The sequence below is a fragment of the Sminthopsis crassicaudata genome, chromosome 1 (assembly GCF_048593235.1).
Source record: "Sminthopsis crassicaudata isolate SCR6 chromosome 1, ASM4859323v1, whole genome shotgun sequence".
In the NCBI taxonomy this organism is placed as follows: domain Eukaryota; kingdom Metazoa; phylum Chordata; class Mammalia; order Dasyuromorphia; family Dasyuridae; genus Sminthopsis; species Sminthopsis crassicaudata.
Window position 1 is genome coordinate 246386350 of NC_133617.1, and position 24512 is coordinate 246410861.

A 24512-nucleotide genomic window follows, 5' to 3' on the forward strand; every position below is an offset into this window, starting at 1 on the left:
AATATTTGAGAAACAAAATACTTGCTAAGAATCATGACAGATCTCAAAGTCTCTCTTAATTTTCTGTCTGTTTGGTGTTGTTGTTGTTGTTGTAATTGTTCTTGTTTTGGGGGCAAGAGAAGATGTAACCCAGGTCTCACCATACAAATCTCTCTTTTACTGCACTCCAGTCACATCTATCAAGCAACCACACCTCATATCTTGTGGTTTTGAAAAATAGGTACATGGCTCCACCTCTTATTATACCCTATGTATGGGTGGAGTGAAAGAGAAACAATCATCTGTGAAACCATGTTCCTTCAAAGATACCACCAAAAATAATTCTCTTACAATATGATTACTAGATAAACAAAAGGCATAATTTTCCCATTACTTTTAATAAGAGAAAAAGTTACATATGATTTATGACAGATATATAAAAAAGATTAAAGAAATATCCACAATGAAGTCATTTGAATTCTGGAATGATAAAATGTTATGTTCATCTAATTCAAGAACCTCACTTAGATGGGTAGACCTGAAAAAGTAAAGGAATCTTTCCAAAGTCACACACCAAGGAAGTACAGAGCCAGAGTTCAGCTCTCCAGATTTCAAATGTCACATTTTCATCTCATTCTATTTTGGCATTTTTACAATGTCTTATGATAGAATAATAATAATTAGTAGCAGTGATAATAATGATAAAACAGCATTTACATATGCTTTAAGATTTATAAATCACTTTATAAGTATCATATAATTTTATCTTCACAACAAATCCAGGTAATCAGTACAATTATCATTCTCATTTATAATTGCCGAAACAGAAGCTGAGAAGTTGTGACTTGCCTAGAGTCACACTAATAAGTATGAGAGTGAGTTGAACTCAAGTCCTCCTGAGTTCAAGTCCAACACTGTTACCCTATATCTCACTTAGCTGTCTGCAAAGAACCTTAAAAATATCATTTAACCTGAATTTATCAGAGATTTGGAGCTATAAAATCACAGATCCTCAACTGCAATCCCTCTCACTTTATAGATAGGAAACTAAGGCTCAGAGAGCCTTGCCCAAGACATGACTGCCCAAAGTAATTAGGAACAAAGTCAGGCTTTTTATCCCATTTACTCTTACCAAAATCTCTCTGACACCCATTCTTCCTCTCCAGCTTGAAACGAAACTCAGATAATTAGAGTATAAGGTTACATAATACTAGGCAAAATCACAAAACAGGCAAAGATTTTTAGGAGCTCTGACTTCTTAATTCCATGATATTCTTCTTTCTTTCTGTGGTCCCACCTCACTCTGGGAAACAGTAACATGTCACTTCCCCATTTTCTCCCCTCAGAGAAGAAAGTGATCTGAAAAACCTTGGGACCTAATGAGTTACCCCTTTCAGGAATATCAGAAGTTTAAAATAATACCTATACCTACACTAATGTATAACACAATGCCCTCCGAACTTGTAACACAAAACCAGAGAAAGAGAAAAACACTATATTGACTGAGATGCTTTGCTCAAAGCTATTAAAATCATAGCAAGTAAGCAACCACTTATTCTGCATAGTATGAAAAAATGGCATCACACAAAATTTAATACATAAGCAACACAGGATAGGCTGTTTCATCACAGTTTTACTAATATGTAGAGTTTAGATTCCAAGCCAAAAAGGAATACACTGAGTAACAATTGTACACACAAGGTCCTTTAAAAAAAGTAAAGCAGGAATCACAGAAACATGAAATTAGGCCATATAGTTCCTAAGTGAAAATCACATAATTAGGGCCACTAATTAAATTTCTTCCTGAACAAAAGAGAAATGCAAATGTGATCCTTCTTGCCAATAATTTTAGGTGCCTTCAGGAAATTATGCTAAGAGAAGATAGGTGTGATTTCCTATGTAGTCTGAATGAGACAGCAAACGTCAGTGACAGATCATGACTCTTACAAACCAAGTCTGACCCTCAGGGAGGGAACCTTGTTCATGCTCTTTTATTAAACTTAAGGTTCTAAAGTAGATCTATATGAGCAATCCAAAGCAGGGAAATGCCCCAAACTGGTAAATTCTTTTGCATAAGAAATATAATCTGAATGTTTCAATTCAAAATGATAATAGTAACATAATTACTTCTATCTTAGATACATTTTATTATTAGACCAACATAGATAATGAGCACCAAAAATAAAACAACAAGGTAGAATCTGAAAGAAATCTGCATGTTCATTTGCATAAATTAATAGACTAATGAGTTCATAGTAGATATAAAACATCTTCCAGTTTCCAGGAAGGGGCAAAATTGTGACTTTCAATTCCTTAAATAATAATAAGTATTATTATTACTAAAATTGACATATTATAAGGAATTTATTTTTTGTTCAATATCTGTCAGCTTATTGATACAGATACTCCTTTCCCAAGTCTGGATAGCAATCCCTTCATGCCTTTTTCTCAGTTTTTATGTATGTCTTGAAGTAGAAGTGGAAAGAATTCAGGGCTTATAAGCAGAGGGCTTGAATTTGAATTTTGGCTCTTCTCATTATCTTTGTGACTTTGGACAAATCATTTTAGCTTCATTTAATGTCTCTGAGCCCCAGTTTCCTCAACTATAAAATGAGAAAATTGAATTAGATAATTCTTAAAGTCTCAACTTTCACTTTCAGTACCAAACTGGGCTCCCAGAACTAGGTTCAGGGTTCTAAGAGTATCAGTAAGAAGTCACAGCTCACTTTCTTCAACACTGTTAACTTGAGCCCCAACTGGTATGCTTCTTTGCCAAGATTATCAGTTGAAAATTATTTAGTAGCTCTAAGGAGCTTTTAGAAAGGGACATTTTCTAAGACAGTACAATAAAAATAGCTGGCATGGAACACCCCCCCTTAAAAAAAAGTGTGTGATTGGGGGCAGCTAGGTGGCACAATGGGTAGAACATCAGCCCTGAAGTCAGGAGGACCTGAGTTCAAATCCAGCCTCAGTCACTTAACACTTCAGAGTTGTGTGACCCTGGGCAAGTCACTTAACCCCAATTACCACAGCAAAAAAAAAAAAAAAATAGTCTGTGATATATATTTTCCAGGTTCATATAGAGCCCAGAGGGAAATGACCTGCAACTGAAGACTCCTGGATGCTTAAAGTCCTTTTCTCCCTTTAGGGAAATGCTCAGGATTCTCTTTGTGGGCATAGAATCCTTACAGAACTATGAATTCAATCTCTCCTTGGCTACCCATAATACAGATACTGCCACTAACTGATCAAGGGCATTGTATAGGATACCACTGTAAAGGACAAACAACTCTGCACACTTCAAAAATAGGAGGAACTCCTCTAGTCCAAGTTGTTTGGAAGAGAGAAAGGATACCCAGCCATGCCCTTCAGGAATAACTTTCTCAAAGGGTTCAGCTAGAACTCCACACCAACTCCAATTTCTTGAATTCTATCTGTTCTCAACTTTTTTGATAATGTGATGATCTCCAAGTCAAACTTCCCTGGCTTATGCAACAGGATTCTTTTGTGATTTCTTTCTAGTATGGAGGCTTTTTTTTTATTTTTGCATTTAATCCAGTCTTTTGCTTGGTTTATTGAATGAATAAAGCATTTATTAAATGCTTGGTATGTACATAGGAGAATAAGACAATCCCAGTTCTCAAGGAACTCTATTCTTATGTGAGATGTTTCAACTAGAAAAAAGTCAGATAGAAAAGTATCATAGTCCTTAATCGCAAAGCACTTGTCTTTTTTTTTTTTTTTTTTTTTTTTTTTTTTTTTTTTTTGAGGCTGGGGTTAAGTGACTTGCCCAGGGTCACACAGCTAGGAAGTGTTAAGTGTCTGGGACCAGATTTGAACTCGGGTCCTCCTGAATTCAGGACTGGTGCTCTATCCATTTGTCTTTTCTTTAATGTTATCTTTATGGATAAAATTATATCCATCTCTGATGTTGAACCATTTGAAACTGTCAAAAACTTTGGTGACAAGAACATTATTTTCCAGGTCTTCAATGGCTGTGGCATCTGCAGGAACTTATGGCAGGATGCATCTCCACAGAGAGATGCTGTCAAAAGGACGTATTTGGTCTTTGAGGTGTGTGGAAAAAAGTCAGAGCTAAAATGTGGAGGATTGCTCTTAATCCCATCCTTACACTATGATCTATAGACAATCAATTAACAGGTATTTATCAAGTAACTACTATGTGCCAGACATTGTGCTCAAGCTGAACTTAGCATGCAAATGCCTTCCTACACCTCAAGTATCTCATTATAAAATGAGGGGGTTGGGCTAAATGACTTCCTAAAATATAAATCCATGACTATTTATGATCTTTTATTTCTTTATCTGAAACTGACTATTACATGATATAAACTTGAGTGGTCACCAGAAAACAAATACCATACTCCATAACAACCAGTTTGGTCAGGCTTTTTAATAGCTTGTGCTACTCTGACATAGCTTCTGAAAACCCAGGTGTTTTTCTGTTCCAAAATGGAATATTAGAGTATTGATTGATTTATTGATAAGATGGCAACCAGCACAGAAATAATTTTAATTGTAATATAAGGTAAAGTATGAAAATACCACAAGAAAAATATAAATAAAATACTATGGAATATCAAAAGAAGAAAAACCAATCAGGAAAGGTTCCATAAACAAAATGATATTTGAGCCATCTCTTGAAGTATGAGTAGGATTTTGAGAAGCAGAGCTTGAAAGAAAGGGAGTACTATGATTTGGGGTGTATTTTAAGAAGTAGACCTGAGCAAACTATAGTGCACAGAATGCATTCTAGATAAAGTGAATAGCACAAGCAAAACTGAAGAGCTTGAAAAATATAGTGCATATTTGGGGATTAACCAACACTCATGCTTGGCTAGAGTAGAGGATATACATAGGACATTTAATGGGTTCATGGAACTGAAGACTGGAAATGTGGATGGAAACCATATTATGATGGGTTTTTGAATGTCAAACCAAAATGTTTGAACTTAATTTAGTTGGCAACAAGTACCCTTGAAGAGTTTTGGACAGGGAATTGAAGCAATCAGAACAATATAATATTGACCCCTGAATAGACCCAGAACTTCCTTCCTCATTTAGACAAAGCAGCTCAGTATAACCAGGGACCACCCCCCTCACTTTATCTAGAAAGGAGCAAAAGAAACAAGCCATCCATTTTTGCAAAGGGATAATTCCATGTAAAATATATCATTGCCTGGCAGAATCACTGGATCAATAACCTACAATTAGAAGGGACCTTAGAGACCAGTTAATCAAATCATTTCATTTTATAGCAAAGTAAACTGAGGCTAAGAGAGGGGGAGATCACGAGCTGTTGTTGGTGATAAGGAAGAGTAATAATGAAAAATAGCAACACATTAAGAGATATGTCTTAAAGGAGATTGATTTGAGGGAGGAGAAAGCGAAAAGAAGAGAGAAAATGAGGATGGGTGCTGGGGCAGAGAAAGAAAAGAATAGAAAAAAGATACTAGAACTTTTCAGAATTATTCTTTTTATTCTCTATATCTGGAATGGATTTTGCAAATCCTTGGGCTTCATGCATTTCCTGAGAAGGAAAATAGCCCCCTCTTACTTAGGTATATAAACCTAAGTCTTATAAATTTAGCCCAAGATTCAAAACCCTGGCTGTAGGAAGTTCACTTGGAAGAGTTTTCTGTTTCTAAATTCTCCATGAATTATTGAAAGATCCTATAATATCCTCTACCTTCCTGTATCCCCTCACCACCTGCATCTTTGCACAAATCAAAAGGCAATTTTAAGATTTTTTAAAAATAAAGATATTTTAGCCTAGGCTTCCATCTTTCCATGGTAGTTTTAAAAAAAGAGTGGTGTCAGGGAAAGAAGGAAGGAAGGAAGGAAGGAAGGAAGGAAGGAAGGAAGGAAGGAAGGAAGGAAGGAAGGAAGGAAGGAAGGAAGGAAGGAAGGAAGGAAGGAAGGAAGGAAGGAAGGAAGGAAGGAAGGAAGAAAAGAAAGGAAAGGAAGGAAGAAAAGAAAGGAAAGCAAGGAATAAAAGGAAAGTAAAGAAAAGGAAAATTTAAAATGAAAAGCTGTATAGACAATCACTTCCTGGTGCTAGATGAGAATATCGCCAAAAAATGCAGTTCTACTGCTGGAAAAACCTGCAAAAAACCTCAAGCCTGTTCTTATGAAATTCTAGTCCAAGTTAGTGGCTTTCAAAAAAACGGATGAGCTAATTCTTCTTCAGAATCAACCCAGATCAGACTCTCCTCCCAAAAGCTTTGTCTCCTTTTCCTAAAACCGAAAAAATAAAAATGTGGACAACCTGAAAAGGAAAAATAAAAGAGGCAAATAGCAAAGGAGATTCAAGTCAAAGGTTAGAATAGGGAGCCCCTTTGAGTCCTCAGATTTTGTGATTAGTTTCCTTCTGGCTAGAAAAATTAAAGATGCCAATTACTTGGTTAATTTATCTGTAATTCCAAATGTTTCCAAGATAGAACAAGAGTTTCCATTTCAATTTTATGTCTGAGCATGTCTATGTCTATGTATGTCTATACTAATGTGATAAAATCAATATGAAAATATAAAACATAATTACTCAATTATATAATAATGATATTAATTTATGAATATAGCATTTTAAAGTTTACAAAGCACTTTACATACATTATTTCATTTGGTTTTCACAATAATCCCCAGAAGTATATAACTACAAATATTTTTTTCTCTATTCTGTAGATAAGAAAACTGAGGGTCAGAAGCATCAAGTCACTCGCCCATAGTCAACAGAATCAATAAATGCCATGACAGGATTCTAACTCAGATATCCTGACTCTAAGACCTAACCTCTCTCTACTATATAAGGCAATATATTTTTCTGGTTTCTCCAATCTTTTTTAAACTTTTTTTTCTTTGTTTAACTTCTTGCCCCCTATATGTATTTATACTGTATACATCCAAATTTCATATAAAAACAAACTTTTAAAAAAGTCTAACTATAAGGAGAAACTTGGCATCTTCTTTCTCATTATGACCAAGAGCAGCTTTTTGACTTCCATGTGATGAATTTATTATTCACTAGGCATCTTCCTATTACACTTTGTCTTCAGCCTGTGAAATTTCCTTTCAGCTTCCATCAAAGGATTCAATTCACAAGAAATGAGGTGTGTCTAAGGTTTTACCTGGAAGCAAAAATGATGCAAGCCTTTCAGGTGAGACCAACCCAGAGCTTTAGGGTGGAGAATTACATAGCTGCATGTGTACACTCTAACCTAATGAACCAGACACACTACTGAGATATAGCTTCTCCAAGTTTCTATTTCAAGAGGTTCAATAGATTAGGACTGAAAGAGATACTCATTGGGATTTGTTTGCAAGAGAAATCAGAGGCTATGGGTTGGCTTGCTTTAAATGCTGCAGGAGTTCTGGTCATTTTAATGGTAAGTTTTTTCTTTACTATCAGTAATTACAAACTGCTCCTTACATGTTATTTGCTTCTTTTAAAAAAGTTTTTATGGAAATGTTGGGTCCTACAGATATTGAGGAGAATCTATAAAAAATATAATGATGTCAATGAAAAATGTTTAAATTGAATTTTAACGGTTGAGTTTAGCCGTATTATTTTGTTTTTACTTTTCATTTGCATGTAACAATTCACATTTGTAAAAGAGCCAATTTTTTCATTTTTCTCTAAAGGAAATGCCTGTACCATCTAAACATACCAATTCATAAAAGAATCTTAGGAATTAAAGGAAATTTAGTTATCAGCTCATCCAATGTCTAGCCTACAGTAAGGGTTCTGAGTAAACAAAATAGATCCAGTTCTAATTCTCACAGTTGTCTAGACCAGATATCTTATGTCTGTTCTTGACCCCTAAAAAGTTTTTTTTTAAGATATCTAAGTTTGCAGTTGGAATTATCTTTAAATCAATGTTTTATTTTATTGGAATTTAAAGTATGCTCAATGGAGAAAGCAATAGATCTAAAATTAAGAAGACCTGAGTTCAAATTCAATCTCAGACATTAGATGTAGGACCTTCTAATTTCTTTTTGCCTCCATTTCCTCAACTATAAAAAAAAAAAAGGGAATAACAATAGGACCCCCTTCCCTGTCTTGTTATGAAGATAAAATGAGATAAATTTTGTAAAAAGTGTTTAGCACAGTACGTGGAACATAGTAGGTGCTTTCTTCATGCTCATTGTCTTCCCTTCCCTTGCAAATGGATGGGTGGATAAAGAAGCCATTTTATCAAAAGCATTTTTATAAAATATAATAAACTTTTACTAAGAAAACATATTATGCCAATACTAACCATTTTCCCACAAAAAGGAGTGAAGCCAAGTATCAATTTTTGTAAAGGTAGTTTGTAGTTTGTATTTTAGTTGTTATATGTATGTGTTTCAATATCTGCAGAGACCCAATATGTGGTTTAGACATAGATATGTGGGATATCCCAAAAGTCTTAAACTTCACTAAACTATTAAAGCTTAAAACTGCAGTAAGACTTTTGGGACATCCTGAATAAAATAGCTATAAATGGCATAAACAAAAGAGTGCTGGAACCAGCTCATATTATTGACTCTCAAAAGCCAACTGTTAAATTTTCATTGTAAGCAGTCATTCCTTAGCAATTAGCAAACACTACAAATCAGACTGGATTTATTGTTTTGTTGATTGTCTAGACTTGAAAGTGATGGGAAAAACATTAATAATGAAGATTAAACTCAAAAGCGTATGAGTATGCATATATATTTTATTGGAGTGCTCTGTTAAATATTTACCAGCACACCTCTGAATATAAATATAGGATGATAATAAACATAGATATATCTAGATCTAGATATACAGAGATACAACATTTGGACAGCTAGGTGGCATAGTATACAGGATCACAAAGAGTTGATCATGATGAAATGACTGAACAACAAAAACATCAAATATATATATATATATATATATATATATATATATATATATATATATACACACACACACATATACATGAAAATCAAATCTATTCAATTTTCTAACTCTAGACTGAAAAAATGTTATCTTAGATATTTTATTTTGTCCATTCATTTAACTCCTATCCAACTTTTCATGGCCCCAGTTGGGATTTTCTTGGTAAGGATACTAAAGTGGTTTGCCATTTCCTTTTCTAGATCTTTTTTCAGATAAAGAACTGAGACAAAGCCAGTGTCATGCGGCTATTAAGTGGTTGAGGCCAGATTTGACTAATTCCAAGCCCAATGGTCTACCTATTATACCACATATATATATATATATATATATATATATATATATATATATATATATATACATATATAATTATTATTATTATTATTAATTAACAATTATCTTTCTTTAGAAAAAATCACTTAGCCTAAGGATATTAATAAAGTGCTTGGTACATCTCAAAGTGTATTATATATATAAATGCTGATGATTACTGTTTTTATTATTATGATCATTATGGTGAAATAAATCAGGAATATAAATCAATAACCACATGATCTAGCTTTTTCACCGACTAGTTTCATAGATTTCTAGTTAGAAGAGATATCAGAAATCATCTAATACAACCCTCTTACTTCACAGATGTGGAAATTAAGGTTCAGAGTGGTCAAATGGATTTCTTAAAGTCAGAGTAGTGGGTAATATGGACTGGTCTAAAACCCAAGTCTTTTTTCTCTAAACCAAGGGCTCTTCCCCCCATATAATTCCATGTCATTCTGGGCACCAGAAAAAAATTATTTTGTACTGAGGAAATTAGAATAATTAGATCAATAGAAAGTGATAAATGTTGGTTCAAAAACAGAAAGAACTTTCAATTACAAGAGCTTCTGATAAGTGAAAGGGTATGCCTTTTGAGAAAGTGAATTCTCAATGATTGAGAGAATTAAACAAAGGCTGTATTTGAGTCTAAGGTTGGTTTCCCAATTGCCAAGATTCACTTTTTCTAATATTACATTTCTATTGTTGTTATCTCATATTTATCTATTTCTCAAGAATGTTACAGACAACTTAGAAGTTTAATGGTCTTTCCTAACAACTCCAAGGAGTAAAGAACTGGTCAAACTGCAATTTCATACATAATCAAAGTGCCCATGTCAATAAAAATCTTATACATACATACATATATATGCAGTGTACATATATGTATATATACATATATGTATACATATATGTATGTGTATATAAATTTTTAAGATTTATGAAACATTCTCCATTTAATAACCCTGCAAAAGAGGTATTCAAGGTTCATTATCATCATTTTACAGAAGAAAAAACTTAGGCTTGGAGTATCTTGCTTACACTCACACAAAGAGTTAATGTCAAAACTGAGATTTGAAGCTAAGCCTCTAGCATTCTTTCTATTATACCATACTGCCTTAAGCTTTTTGCAAGCTCCCTCCAACTTGTTACTTTACTTCCTGGGTAGTCTTAGACGGTAGTTGGGCAAAAGTCAAGACTACTGTTGAAATCTGTTTATTAAGACAAGCTCAAAAGTCCTACTTTTGCCATTATGATCCACAATTGGGACTTCCTAGGATGTGAAATGGTTTTAGGACTTTTCTGCTTTGAAGAGAACTCTTAGCCTTGAAACTGCTCTGCTCCCACAACTGTAGTTATGACCAAATCTCTAAATTACAATCAGCCCTCAAATGTGCTGCAAAAGCAGTCATAATCCAAGGGCTGTCATATCCAGGCCTGAATCCTCAGAAATTCTGAAAGTCTTGAAGAGTCTACAATACCCTAGAGTAGGGAATGCACATCCTCACAGCAATGCACACAGCAAGCTACAAGAAATGCTCAATATTCCATAATTTCCTGAAGTCCCTACTAACTGGATATTTAGCATCCTCAAGTTCATCTTGGGGCACACTCAAAATTATTTTGTGCAACATCAAGCAACAAGCAAGCATTTATTAATATGCCAGGCACTGAGGTAGGTACTGGACATACAAGTGCGATGAAGAAAAAAATCCCTATTTTTATGTTCTAATGGGGGGGGGAGACAATATGAAATATACAGCATAAATATAAAGTGAATCAAAACAAATACATACAGGGAATACATACTAAATTGTACAATAAAACTAAAATAAACCCAACAACAACAATAAAACTATAAGTTTGGTGGGAGATCAAAAGAAAAAGAGATCAGCACAGTTTTGAGTGATTCAAGTTGGGAATTTACAGACCTTATCCCTGATCATGATGTGGTGCTCATTTTATGATTTTGGGCAAGTCATCTCTTGAGCCTGGCTTCTTTATCTATCAAATAGAAATTATAATATGTGTCCTCCCTAGCTCAAAGTCTAGATATGTAAAGAAAATAAGATTATTATTTACAAAATATGCTTGCAAAAGTATGCAAAATATTATTATGAATATTGTCTTTATTAAAAAGAACAGAAATAATGATTATGATGATGAAAATGGCTATCTCCTTTAATGTTCTGATTGTTTTTGACCATGAATATTGTGTTATTTTGACAAGAAATTATGCTTAGTTTGATTCCAAAGAACAACAAAGACATTTTTTTAAAAGGTAACTGTAAAGTTAACAATAATGAAACAGCAGAAAGAATAAAAGGTGCTAATTTGTCAGCATGGGTGTGGAAATTTGACATTGTGTCAAATTGTAAGTCCTATTCAGCATTTCAACTTTCAACTCTATAGTGTAGCATCTCCAAAAAGTTTAGATCCCACACCCTAGGATTAAAAAATGTTTAAGCATGAATCTCCAAATGTGTGTATGATCAATTTATAAATTATATTTGTTTCTGTTCTAATAATTGTTTATACTGTAAAATTTACACAAAGCACAGAAATTTAGAAAGGTACAGATGAAATATTTAATCTTTGAGTGAGTGAAGAGTCACTGGAGTTTACTGAGTTAGGGGATGATATAGTTAGTAGGGAATGTCATTTTTGTAGGTATGTGGACTATTCATTGAAAATGGGAAAGATCTGAGGCAGGGAAACCAATTAAGAGGCTGTTGCAATGGTTTAAATGAGATATGATAAGAGTCTGGAAGGGGTTAGTAGCTATGTGAGTAAAGAGAAAGGACTCAGACATATTGTGGAGTTAGAAATGACAAGACTTGACAAATCATTCCGTAGATTTGGTGATTTGAGGATAGTGTGAGCATTGTAAACTTGGGTGACTAGAAAGATGGAAGAAATGAGGCAGTTTGGAAGAGAATTATGAGTTTGGAGAGGAAAATAAAATATAAGCACAATCTGCCTATGTCTCTTCATATGGTTATTTTCTCCCATTAAAAACAAACAAAAAAAAAAAACGTTTGGAATCTTACCAGGCACTCCTCCATAACATGGAACCCACTAGCAGATGGTAAACAGTAACCACAAAGAGATGGAAAGGAGGGACAGGATATGGAGATGCTGGGGGGAGAAGAATAGAAAAAGAAACTTTTCCTGCCATGGTTAGTCAGTACAAGTGTCTGGGTCAGGTAGGTAAGTAACCACAAGGTAATCACCTTGTTGAACCCACCCATAACCTACACAATCCTGAAAAACCAGAGATAAGAGGTGGAAATAGGACTGTTTAAGAGGATGGTACAGTTATATAGGAAATAGGACCCAGGTAACTGCCTCCCATTGATTGATCATGTATAACGTGGAAATCAAACCATAGACTTCCCCTCCCAGGATTATTCCATATATTCCCATTTTTGGAGATACCTTATCCATTGACTGATTGGGGGCAGGAGAGAGGGGAAATTTTTCTAATATTAGAACAAGTCATGCTATTTGTTAAGGAGTCTTTTTTTTTGTTCAAATACATTTCCATGTATAATGAAAGTGTGCACATCTAAAAACAAACATTTAGGGGCAAAATAACCTCTCTATTTGGGAAATGCTTTTGATCCATGGACAGGATTTTAATCTCCAACATTATATTTTATGCTTTACAATAAAGCATATTTTTGCCAAATACTCGATCTGAAAGCATAAATTTTTAGGGAATTTAAATTTGTTTTGTTTTATTTATAATATTAGATTAGTCCACATTCTATGCAGATTAAGTTTAGAATTTTAAACACAAGAGGAAGAGAGTTGGTTTTGAAATTAGAAAACAGGATCTTCCTCAAAGTCCTTTTTTGGCCTTGTACAACCTATGAAACCTTGGCCTAATCACTTTATATTCCTAGAACTCAATGTCCTCATTTGTAAAGTGAACCAGATGATTTCTAAGGTCTTTCAAGCTCTAAATCTAAGATCTGAATAATCTACTGTTCTGATGTAATGTTTTCAAAATTTCGATAAAACTTTCTCTAATAAAGACATGAGAAGACAGCTCCCTACCTCCTCCATTCCTTTAGAAAGATGGAGAAGAAGGGTGGAGAGAGAAGGGTCTACCAGTGTAGAACTCTGCATATATTTGCATCATATTTTTTGGAGTATTAATAAGTTTGGTATTGTTTTCTTCTTTTTTTAAAAAAGTAATTCATTGCTATAAAGTATAGCTTCTTGCAGAGTGGGGAGAGGACAGATGAAGAAGAAATTTCAAAACAATGTAAAAACAAACAAAAAAAATCAAAATTGTATTTTTTTAATTCCAAAAGCAAATATGTCTAGGTTTAAAAATCTGGGGAAAGATTCATAGATGTGTAGAATTCTAAAGCTGAAATATATCATGAATTTTTAAGGCTCTCAATACCTAGGGGTCTCCAACATGGAAACTATGACCTCCCGATGCCCATGGTCTAACCTCAAGGAATGTGTGAAAAGTCAATTAGAAGGAAGGAAGATGAGACATATCCTATTCACTCCTAGAAAGCCTATCACGGAAATTGTCTCCAATGTGATCATACCTGAATTTGACCTCCTAACACTCCCAAATCTTCCCCAATCTCTTAACTGTACAAGTTTCTAACCTTTGACCATTCTGAGCTAGATGTAGGTCCCTTAAAGCAGTTATAATCTAATCACAACCCAGATAATCCAAAATAGCAGCTGCTATACACACATACAGCACACATACACACACACACACACCCTTAGCCTGTTTATTTCTTGACTGTGTCAGGACCCACAGGGCCATTTTGAAGAGTTTTGGACTCCAAGACAGTGGCTGGTAAAATGTTCTATTCACCATTTTTCTTCATGTTTTGGGTGAGCCCAAATGAGTCATCCTGTAGCAGATACGTTGTGACAATTCTTTTCCTTCAAATTTTCCCTTCTTGCTTACTTCCTTGACTCAGTTAAGGAAACCTTCCAGGTTTACACCTTAAATATAATCTCAAACTTCCCAATTTCCCTCACACACAAATCTAATCAGTTATAAAATGGTCATTTCCATTTTCACATCTCTTGCATCTGTTCTCTTTTCAGTATTCAGACAGTTCTCATTACCTAGTCCAGACTGTCATCACCTCTTAACAGAATTACTGCAATATCTTCTTAGTTTCCTTGCCCAGTCTCTCCTATCTCCAATCTTTCCTCCATACCGCTGCATACCTCCTAAAACTCAAGTCAGAATATGTTATTATTGTGCTCAATAATCTCCAGTATTTCCCTACTAACTCTAGGATCAAAAATTATTTCATCCTCTTTTCACGAATCTATGTAAGATTTATACATAATTATCAGGTTAGTTATACTTGTATTATGTATATATGTTATATATATATATATTACTTATATACTGTTACATTTTTATTTATTTAAAATATTATTATATTTTTATTTATATATGATATATAGTATGTTGTATATATAATATATTTATATATAATTTATAAATAAGTAGATCTACATGTATTTGCTTAATTTTACTGACAGGACATTTGATCAAAATGTTTGAAGGCCACTGATCTAGTACCTTCATTTTATAAATGAGAAAATTGAAGCCCAAAGAAGTGGAAAAGTTTGTCCAAAAATCATATGGCTAATAAATAACAGGGTCAGTATTCAAATCCTGATCCAACCAACCATTATACACTATCTTAAAGAGTTTTTATTTCAAACCCCTCATTAAGAGATAAAGAAACAGAAATACAAAGAATCCAAGTGATTCATAGCTTGCCCACATTTAAATAGACAGTTAGTGTTAAACTTAACACTATAGCCCAACTGTGACTTCAAATATCCTAGATTTATAATCATAGAATTATAGGATTTAGAGTTAGAGGAGAAATTGAAGAATATGTATGATCCAGCTTCCTAATTTTGTAGTTGAGGAAACTGAGGTCTAGAAATACCAAGTGATTTGCTAGTCACAAAGATAGTAAGTGGCAAAATCCAATTTTTCAAAAAAGGAAGGGAGAGAGGGAAGAAGAAAGAAAGAAAGGAAATAAGAAGGGAGAGAGGATTTTGTTTTTCATACTGAGTTGAAAGGGAATTTTTTTTTAATAACTACACAAAAAGACAAAACCCTAAACCCATGCAGATTCCACACAATCCTCCTGATTTGGGCAGAAGCATAAGGCAAGACTGAATTATTTCTAATAATTTACATTTGTAAGGACATGTACAGTCAATGCCTTCCTTAATCATGGGGTCCATGAGATCTAATCCAGATACAAAGCATGATTTAAGAAAGCTTCTATCTACTCAAAATCATAAATGTTAACCTTTCCTTCTCCAATTCATTTTATAGATAAGGAAACCTGTAAGACAAACAGGTTAAGTGGTTTGCCTAAGGTCACACAGCTCGTGTCTAAGGCTGGACTTGAACTCAAGTCTTCCTGACTCCAGTCCCAGCATTCTATTCACTAGGCTACTTAGCTGCCCCTAGCATATGTTAGCTCTAGAATTTCCAGTTATCTAAGTAGAAGGGAGGGGTATTAACCTATAGGTATGGAATAATTATGTAGCCTCACAGTGTCAGATGGTTCTGTTTATCTTTTGTTGTTAAAAGGGAAGATCTGAAGAAAGGGGTTCTTAATTATCTTGCACTCATCCTTCACATCTAGGCAGCTCTCTTTAGATCCTCATTTCTCCCACCTTTTTTGCTATCTCCCGGTCTTCTGATAACCTATGTTATTGCTATACAAATTTTTCAAACTATATCAAAGAAGAATTTTCAGCTCTTTTTAGCACATAGTCTTGTTATTTTGTAATTTAAGCCAAGAGAGCATCCAGGAAAAAGCCTTCAATCTTACATTAAATACATTTTTTTTAATTCTTTACTTCTGAAGTGATACTCTGAAGGGATACATCAGTTCCTTATCTAAATTAGAATTTTAAAAAAGCCTTCCAACTACTTTCTACTCCCAATATGTCAATAGTAGTCCATTCAAATCATCACATGTACCCTAAGAGATTCAGTGAGCAAGAGAATTCTGCACAGCAATGTTGAAGTGAAGTATTAGCATTCTTACATACCTCACAGTAACAAAATACCTATTCTCTCTATTTATGAAGTAGAGTTGTTGTGGTAGTGGTGATAGTGGCAATCTTCATTGTTCTTATTATTGTTGTCCCTCGGGCTGTGAAATGCTTTTATGTGTGTTTTGGTATGGTAATTTTAGCTCTTGGTCCTCCTTTTTTAGTCACAGCAGGACTCAGGATTCACTAGGGATGCTACTAGACATTGAGACCTAGAATGGTCACATTTGGTATCATTCTCTGTACTTGGAACAACTTTCTTTTAAATATGAGTTTGTATTTAACATCTTTTTAATGAGTAAGGTCCTTAAGATCCTGGGGCTGCTTTCCTTTTTGACCTGGCTCTGATCTGGGGCATGCTAGCTGATTAATCTCTTAAGAACTAGACCCACCTACCTCAAGCTGAGCCGACACACAGGAGACTTATCCAAAAAGCTTTGCTTATTAAATCATGGAGTTTGAAGGTGACCAAATAATCTCTGCCTCATGATTCCAATGTTTCCCATCCATTACAAATACATTAAATGAAACTGTTAATTCATTTTCCTTGTTTTATCTTTCCTTTGGACATTTCATAGGAATATAGAAATTTGGGTTTGTGAGGATTTGTGTATTTTTTAAAAGAATTTATAAAGTACTATTGTCACAGAGAATTTGAAGTAGGCTCAGTGGGAACTAACTGTACTTTGTATACCTATAGGAAAAAAGCTAATCCTCTGGGTGGTATCAGTATAACCATGTCTCATAGCTTATGAATTGTGACTCTTGCACTTCTTCCAGTAAAGAGAACTATATTCCCCTAAGCTTTTTTCCCAAGGACTTAATAGGAGGAGATTACAAGATGGTTGCTTAATAAAGAACAGCAGAAGTGAGACAAAGACATGACCAGACCTGTTATAACCACATTTCGTAGTTTTTATTCAGAATGACAAGCACATGTCCCTTAAATATGAGCTTCATCCTAATGCCATTGTCAATCACTCAGAATCACTTGGGATGGTATTCTTTGTTCCTTGGTTCTATCCTGGGCTATAACTAGCTAACAAGCTTTTAAGAGTTAATTAATTGTTTAACCATCAATCTATATAATTACAGAGCAAGCAGACTTTGAATCAGATTTTTTTTTAATTTAAATTTTTCTCATTTTATACTTCTTTCCCCCACTGTGCCTTCATGGAGTCACTACTTAGTACAGCTACATATTTTTTAAATAAGGTTTCCCCAACATTTTAAACTTTCTCTTTAATTCAAGTAGTCATTTAACCAATAAGTAGTGACTAGTGCCTATTAATAATTATCTCTTATTATCTAAGGAATGCTTAGAACTCTGCTAAATTCTATGGTAAATAGAGAATAGTAAAGAGTATAGTATTTGGCCTTGAAGATGTCAAGAATTAGTCAAGGAGGCTATATTCACCTAATAGAATTAATGGCAAACCATAAAATATCTGTATCGAAGTCAAAGGACATGAGGCAGACTAGAAATAGTAGGAGTTCAGTGAAGGCAAGATGAATGAGGAATGTAATCTCAAGTCAAAATTCCTGGAAGAGGTGAGACATAAGCTGACTCTTTTAAGTATAGGTAAACTTTTAATGGGAAGAAGGAAGAAGAGAGAGGAACAAGATAAAAGACAATTTGGGAACAGAGATGAGAAGGATGAATTCAAGGAAAAAGGAGCCAGCAGCTCTATAATTCATTATTTTCTAGGGTTTTTTCTCTCTTTAAAAAAAAAGGCTATAACATCAAGGTCTTAAGTCTTTAAAATGTATTTTGAACAAAATTGTAATAAAAACTAACTACAAAAAATGTTTGTTATACTATGTGTAGCCATGATTCCACCTTCAACAATACTAGTAGCATAACCCTGGGCACATCATTTAACCTATCTGTCCCTCAGTTTCCTCATCTGTAAAATGATGGGGTAGAATTTGGTAATTCTCCATGTCCAGTGGTCTATCCACTGAGCAATTTAACTCCTACCTGTCTTATACTCTGGGCAATGGGGCATTCACCATTCACTTGTTATAATATTTTGACTCCAGTAGTATGAATGGGTAAGTGTGGAAAACAGATTAGCAATACATGACAAACTACATTTTTGTGAATTTGAAAGGATATAATCATCTTTATATTGATTGCCTTGACCTTCACCAGCTATATTCTCCTCACCCACCAATATCCAATAAAAGATATCTTTTTACCTTGAATACCATTAATTTTCAATGAGAAATGGTCAACATAATCTTTAAGCCTGCCTTTTTACTATGAAGTGAAAGGGACTTTGAATTTTTTAAACAAGACATTTTGACATTTAATGAAATTCATGATAATCACATTCTTCTTTAGTTTCAATAGCTTCAGGTATCCATTTTTATTTAGAAGGCGATAAGAAATTTGGAGAGCTCCAGAAACAGACTGCTGGGCATGTTTTTGCAAAGTCAATTAGTTTATTTCTTTATTAGTAAAATGATCCTTGTCAAGTAAAGAACAGGAAGAACTTGTTCCTGGGAACATGCATCGTTTCCTGGCAGTGACTTCTCTTCAACTCTTGTTCATCAAAAACCTGTCCTTTGTGAAATAGATATCTGTATATCTAGATCTGGAAAGGCATCACATTGCAATGGATAGTGATCTTGGATTCAAGCAGAACCAAATTTCTAAATATTTAAAGCCAGATTTCTATATATTTCTATATTGCAATTCATCAAATGCATTTTTTTATTTAATCATCAACTTGTCATGTATTGATTATGCAACCATTAACAAGTCAGTTAACTTCTCGGTACCCCCTAAATACTATAGTCAGGCTATAAGTTACAAACAAGTGACTGATCTACCATAGCAGAAGGAATTTACACACCAGAAGTGCCTTATATTAATGAAATCACAAGTCTAGACTCAAAACATCCTATGTGTATATGTGTGTGCATGTATATCTGTAATGTTATAGGTACAAAAACATACATGAATATATAAAAATATACATACTCATAATAATGATTATAATTTTCTTCTTAATTTCAAGAACCTAACTTAGTTCTAATTTTCTCTCAATATTTACAGGTGGTGATAGAGGTCAACTGTACATTCTGGGTAGAGGTAATGTATGAATACATCATTTTGACTGAAATACAGATAAAAATAGTTGAGACAAAAAATACAGGAAAAAATAACACATAACACTTGTGCAAATAAATGTTTTATTGGGTTTCTGCCAAATTTCTAAACAATATTTAAAACCAGATTTCTATATATTTCTATATTATAATTCATCAAATGCATTCTTCCATTTAATTATCATCTTCTTTATCCTAAATAAATAGATTAAGCAATACTTGTATACTCAAAACTCTTAAATATTCTGAGGTGTTAAAAAAAAATGAGCGCTTCCAATCTCAAGGAGCTTACAACCTTGTCAAAAATATTTAAGTACTTCTTTTGCAGACAAGTAAACAAAGATTTGATCCTAGGTCTTTTGGAGTTTAATATATATATATATATATATATATATATATATATATATATATATATATATATATATATGGACAGAACCTTTATTTTCTTTTGGGTTTTTTGAATAAGGTAAAAGAACAAAATGAAGAAAGTGGCACAGCCTTGCAGAAGCCCCTCAGAAGATATAAACGTGAATGGGTTAAATTTGCAAAACCTTGTCGAGAAAGAGAAGACAATTCAAAGAGGAATCCAATTGCTGTTGTAAGTTGCACATGAAATAGAAGTAGAAGTACCAGAAAGATTAGACTTAAACAGGAACAACAGGAAATGTTACATTTATTAATCATTTAAAATAACAAAAATCATTGTGTTTATTGAGTACCTCCTAAAGGTACTGGTTTGATATGGAGAGGAGCCATTATCTGTCATCATAATTTAGTTGGGGAATGAAAATATATTCATGAAAACTGCTAGAGAAGATTGCAAAATTGAATGTTTCTAAATGCCAAAATTAGTATGAATAATAATTCCTATAAGGGCTTCAGGGAAGGGAAGATTTAATATGAACTGGTATGGTCAAAAAAAGGTCTATGGGAGATGGGGTACTTAAACTGAGCCTTGAAGAATGGGTAAGTAGCGGTGAAGTTCTAAAGGAGTCACATGAGCAAAAATTAGTTGGAGTTGAAAATGGTCCTGGCTGGTTAGAACAGAAGATTTGTGTTGGAGAGTAGTAAAAGAGAGTTAGATGAGTAGGGAAGGCTCTGGGACAGACTTAGATTGTAGAGTACATCAAATACAGAATAAGAGGAGTTTTGTAGTCTGACCTCATTCTGCCATCACATTCTACTACCTAGCTATTATGACATACAAATTAATAAGTTTTTGGCAGGAATATATATGTATAAATATATGTACATATAAGTGTACATATATATGTGTATATATATATATATATATATACATACACGCACACATATAACTATGTTTAATAGGACTGCATTTGGCCTCAGAGGTCATTTAATATAATCCACTCATTTTACAGATGAAGAAACTGAAGAGGTTCAAAGAGTATCAGAGACAGAATCTGAACCTTGATCTCTGATACTAAAACCAATCATCTTCACTTGGCTTTCTTTCCCTTCTTCACACTTAACCCCTCAGATCTACAACCAGAGGCATTATAAAATGCTTTTAAATAACTGAAAGACCTAAATTCATTCTTGCACATATTTTAAAGATCTCTGCTCTCTCTTATAAGCATAGTACCCATACCTCTCATTATAATCCTAATACCCAAAGACCTCCTTAGAAAATTGAGATTATGCATGAAAAACAAATGATCCCTTCTTGTCATCTTTAGCAGTTTACATCTGAAATTAAGTTCCTCATTATTTCCAGATGAGGAAGAAAATAAGTACAGATAATAAATGAAGGCAGAGATACTGTCCTCAATAGAGAAGGGAATGATTAATCAGAGTTCACAATGAAAAGTTTTTCAAGAATAAAGAAGAGAAGGAAAGGGATTTGTAAATTTTTTTAAACCATGATTTAAACCATGATAATTTTTTATATATTTTGATGCAGATTACTTCAGATTTTCAAGAAACCCAGAGAATTACATATCATATTTCTGGAGTGGGAATTGATCAGCCGCCTTTAGGTATCTTCATTGTTAACCCCAGAACTGGAGAAATTAACATAACAGCAATAGTTGATCGAGAGGAAACCCCAAAGTTCCTGGTAAGTGAAATTTATCTAATATCTAATATCTAATAAGCCTAACTAATATCATTCCGAACTTCCCCTTCTATAGTATGGCTGATAATTACACTAGTCTTTTTAACATTTAGAAAGCAATATTAGTGCTTGTATTATAATGTATAATCAGTCAATTTATGAAGTATAGCACTTGGAAATATAGAATTAGGCATTTCCTCTCATTGTGAATATTTTTATTTTTCTTCTAGATTACCTGTCGGGCTCTAGATGAAAGGGGAAGAGATGTAGAGAAGCCTCTTATACTTACCGTCAAAATCTTAGATGTCAATGACAATCCTCCAGTGTTCTCACAAAGCATATTCTATGGTGAAATTGAAGAAAACAGTGCAGCAAGTAAGTCTTCCACAGCATCCCCATTCCAGAGTTCTTTTCCAAGTTACACATCATTAGGGTGAGCTGGGTGGATCCAACAAACTGCAGATCTTATTTCCCAGAATAATCCATTGAAATTAGTAAGGAAGCATTTACCTAAGTTTTATAAAGAAGGAAGTTTATATGAAGTACAATTTATCCTAGACCACATAGCAAAGTAGCAGTTGAACTGGAATAAGAGTTCACCATTCTAGATTTTCAAAGTTATACATCTGATATATAGCAATCTCTTTGAAGTATATTAATAATATTAATTAATCCTGCATGTCATCAGCAGGATTGATAATTTGTACATATACCTATAAATTTAATCCTGATCTATGAAGATAATGATAGTCTACTGCATTGTTTTAATAAAGGATAAAATTAGTAGTATCTAATAGTATATAGTTCCTGAGATGGGTATGTTTTTAAAAGGAGCAATTAATTTGATGACCAGGAGTCAAAAATTCTGTCCTGATGCAATTTTAGAAGTGATAATGAGTTAAGCTATTTGGTAGTAATGCCAAAGAAAGGGAAAAGGATAGTCTGTCAAGAAACTATATTAAATGTTTGACTGGAAAAAGAGGAATGTTAGAAAGAGATATTTTAGAACCCTTGGAAAAAATCTAATTAACCATGCAACTTTGGTGACCTGAGCCAGTGAGAAATATGCTGGTACTTTGCTAAAAGTATAACCTAAACCTTGATTCTGGTTTCTATTGAAAAAACAGTGGATGAAAAGAAAGAAAAAAATCCTGACCATTTTATAGTTATAAGAGAGTATTACCTGACAGAAAATGGGACTGGTGCTTATTAGCATTAGCCTGGCACATACTAGGTCCTTAATAAATCCTAGCTGACAGAGTAACAATAACCAAGGCAGGATGAAAAGATCTTTGCAATGGGGTATCAAAACAAGTTGGTGACAGTTCCAACAGTTGGTACTCAACAGCATAGAAACAACATTTTAGCACCTACTGAAGAGTAATTAAAGTCAGAAATTTCAAATAGAGGTTTTGGAATTAGTCTCTCCTTGTCAACAATATGATTTGTAGTACTTGATCTAAGTGCAAAGAGTCTCAGAGCTCGGAGAGTTAAAAATGAATAGATCCCAAGGGTATATCATATAAGGTGGATGGATACAACAAGGGACTCTTTTTGAGAGGACTTTGTAAAACAAAAGTAGATTTTTTAATGACAGGAATATTCATAATGGTATTTTTGCAAGTATTTTTTGATAAGGAGTACTACAAATATATCCAGCTCTTTGATAAGGAATGCTGCAGAGCTTGACACAGTTCTGGGAAGCCAATTGTTAAATTTTGAAAATCAGAAAATTCTAAAAGTCATGACTTGATTTATTCTTCTGTTGATTTCTAGACTTGAAAATAGTGAAAAAATTAATAATATAAATTAAACTTAAAAGTGTAGCAGGCATACTTTTTCAGGAGAACTGGTTCTCAAACATTTACAAGTACACCTTTGAGTGTAGAGTTTAGAGAAAGCTCCATTATCAAAAGATAAAAAATGAAGACTTTCAGTCTAGGGGTTAAATTAAATGACATGTAGCTGACCCAAAGATTCAGTGATCCAGGATCTGACTTCAGGTTACTTATTCAGTTATAGGAGGATGCTAAAATTAATGTCTCTAGAAACTCTAAACCTAATGAAAACACAAGAGTAAATGACAACCATAGAGGTCATTTGTCCAAAGAAGAATAAGGAAATTTTGCAGATAAGGAAACTGAGATCTGACGAGGATAAATGACTTTCCCAAGATCATACAGGTAGTAACTGGTTTTGGTCATTTGTTGTTGGAAATGTTAATAGTTATAATTTTTAAAATAACAAATGCTAATTTTAAATATAGCTATTTTTATAGTTTGGTTTTGTCCAAATAAAGCAAAATGTTGCGCATTAATCTAAAGAATGAAAGAGCAGTAGGAAAGCAGAGAATATATCTGACAATACTCCTCTTTGCATCCTCCCAGGCATTCTGTTTCCAGGCATAATTTAAAAGCATAATCTTCCTCTTTAATAAATTGTGCAAGACCTAATTGGCATGAGTGGGTTGTAGCAAGATTTACATATCTGGGATACATGTTTCCAAGGCAAGACAGAATCAAGGCTGTTGATTTAATAGATTAATTAAAGGCTTTTGCTTTTAACAAAGCCTACAGCTAAATTCAACACAATTTAAAAGTTGTGTCACATAGGATGAAAAACTATAATCACAGAGGGTTTTGAAGACAACTATTAGCTTGACCTGTGTTATATGAAGAGAGCAAGAAATTATGGTTGTAAAAGAAAATGAAGTAGATGATAAGATTTGAAAGAGTAAAACACACTCCCTCTAAGAAACAGACATCACCTGGAAATTTCATTTTTTTCTCATTCAATTTGATGTTATTCTATTTGAGGAAGTTGCAGTTGGAAAACATGGCTGATGGCAAATCAACTCTTTTTATGTTATCCTTGATACACAGACAGTTGTGTATTTCCCTCTAGATAGATAGGTTGTTGATGAATGAATTGGATCAAAAGATAAATAGATAGATATATAGAGTATTTATTCAACACAGCCCTATGTTTTAGGCATTATGCTAAGAACTGGACAAA

The 24512-nt window shown here is 33.6% G+C and overlaps 1 protein-coding gene across 1 annotated transcript in view; it reads left to right on the forward strand.

Moving 5' to 3' along the window:
- Positions 1 to 7207: 7207 nt before the first annotated feature.
- The window catches only part of DSG3 (desmoglein 3), a 43014-nt gene continuing 25709 nt past the window's right edge, over positions 7208 to 24512 (forward strand). Inside the window, exons 1-5 of the mRNA XM_074277177.1 lie at positions 7208 to 7382; positions 19371 to 19406; positions 19890 to 20021; positions 21345 to 21500; positions 21728 to 21872. Of these exons, the coding sequence (XP_074133278.1) occupies positions 7335 to 7382; positions 19371 to 19406; positions 19890 to 20021; positions 21345 to 21500; positions 21728 to 21872 (517 nt within the window). The 5' untranslated portion in view covers positions 7208 to 7334. The remainder of the gene's footprint in view (positions 7383 to 19370; positions 19407 to 19889; positions 20022 to 21344; positions 21501 to 21727; positions 21873 to 24512) is intronic.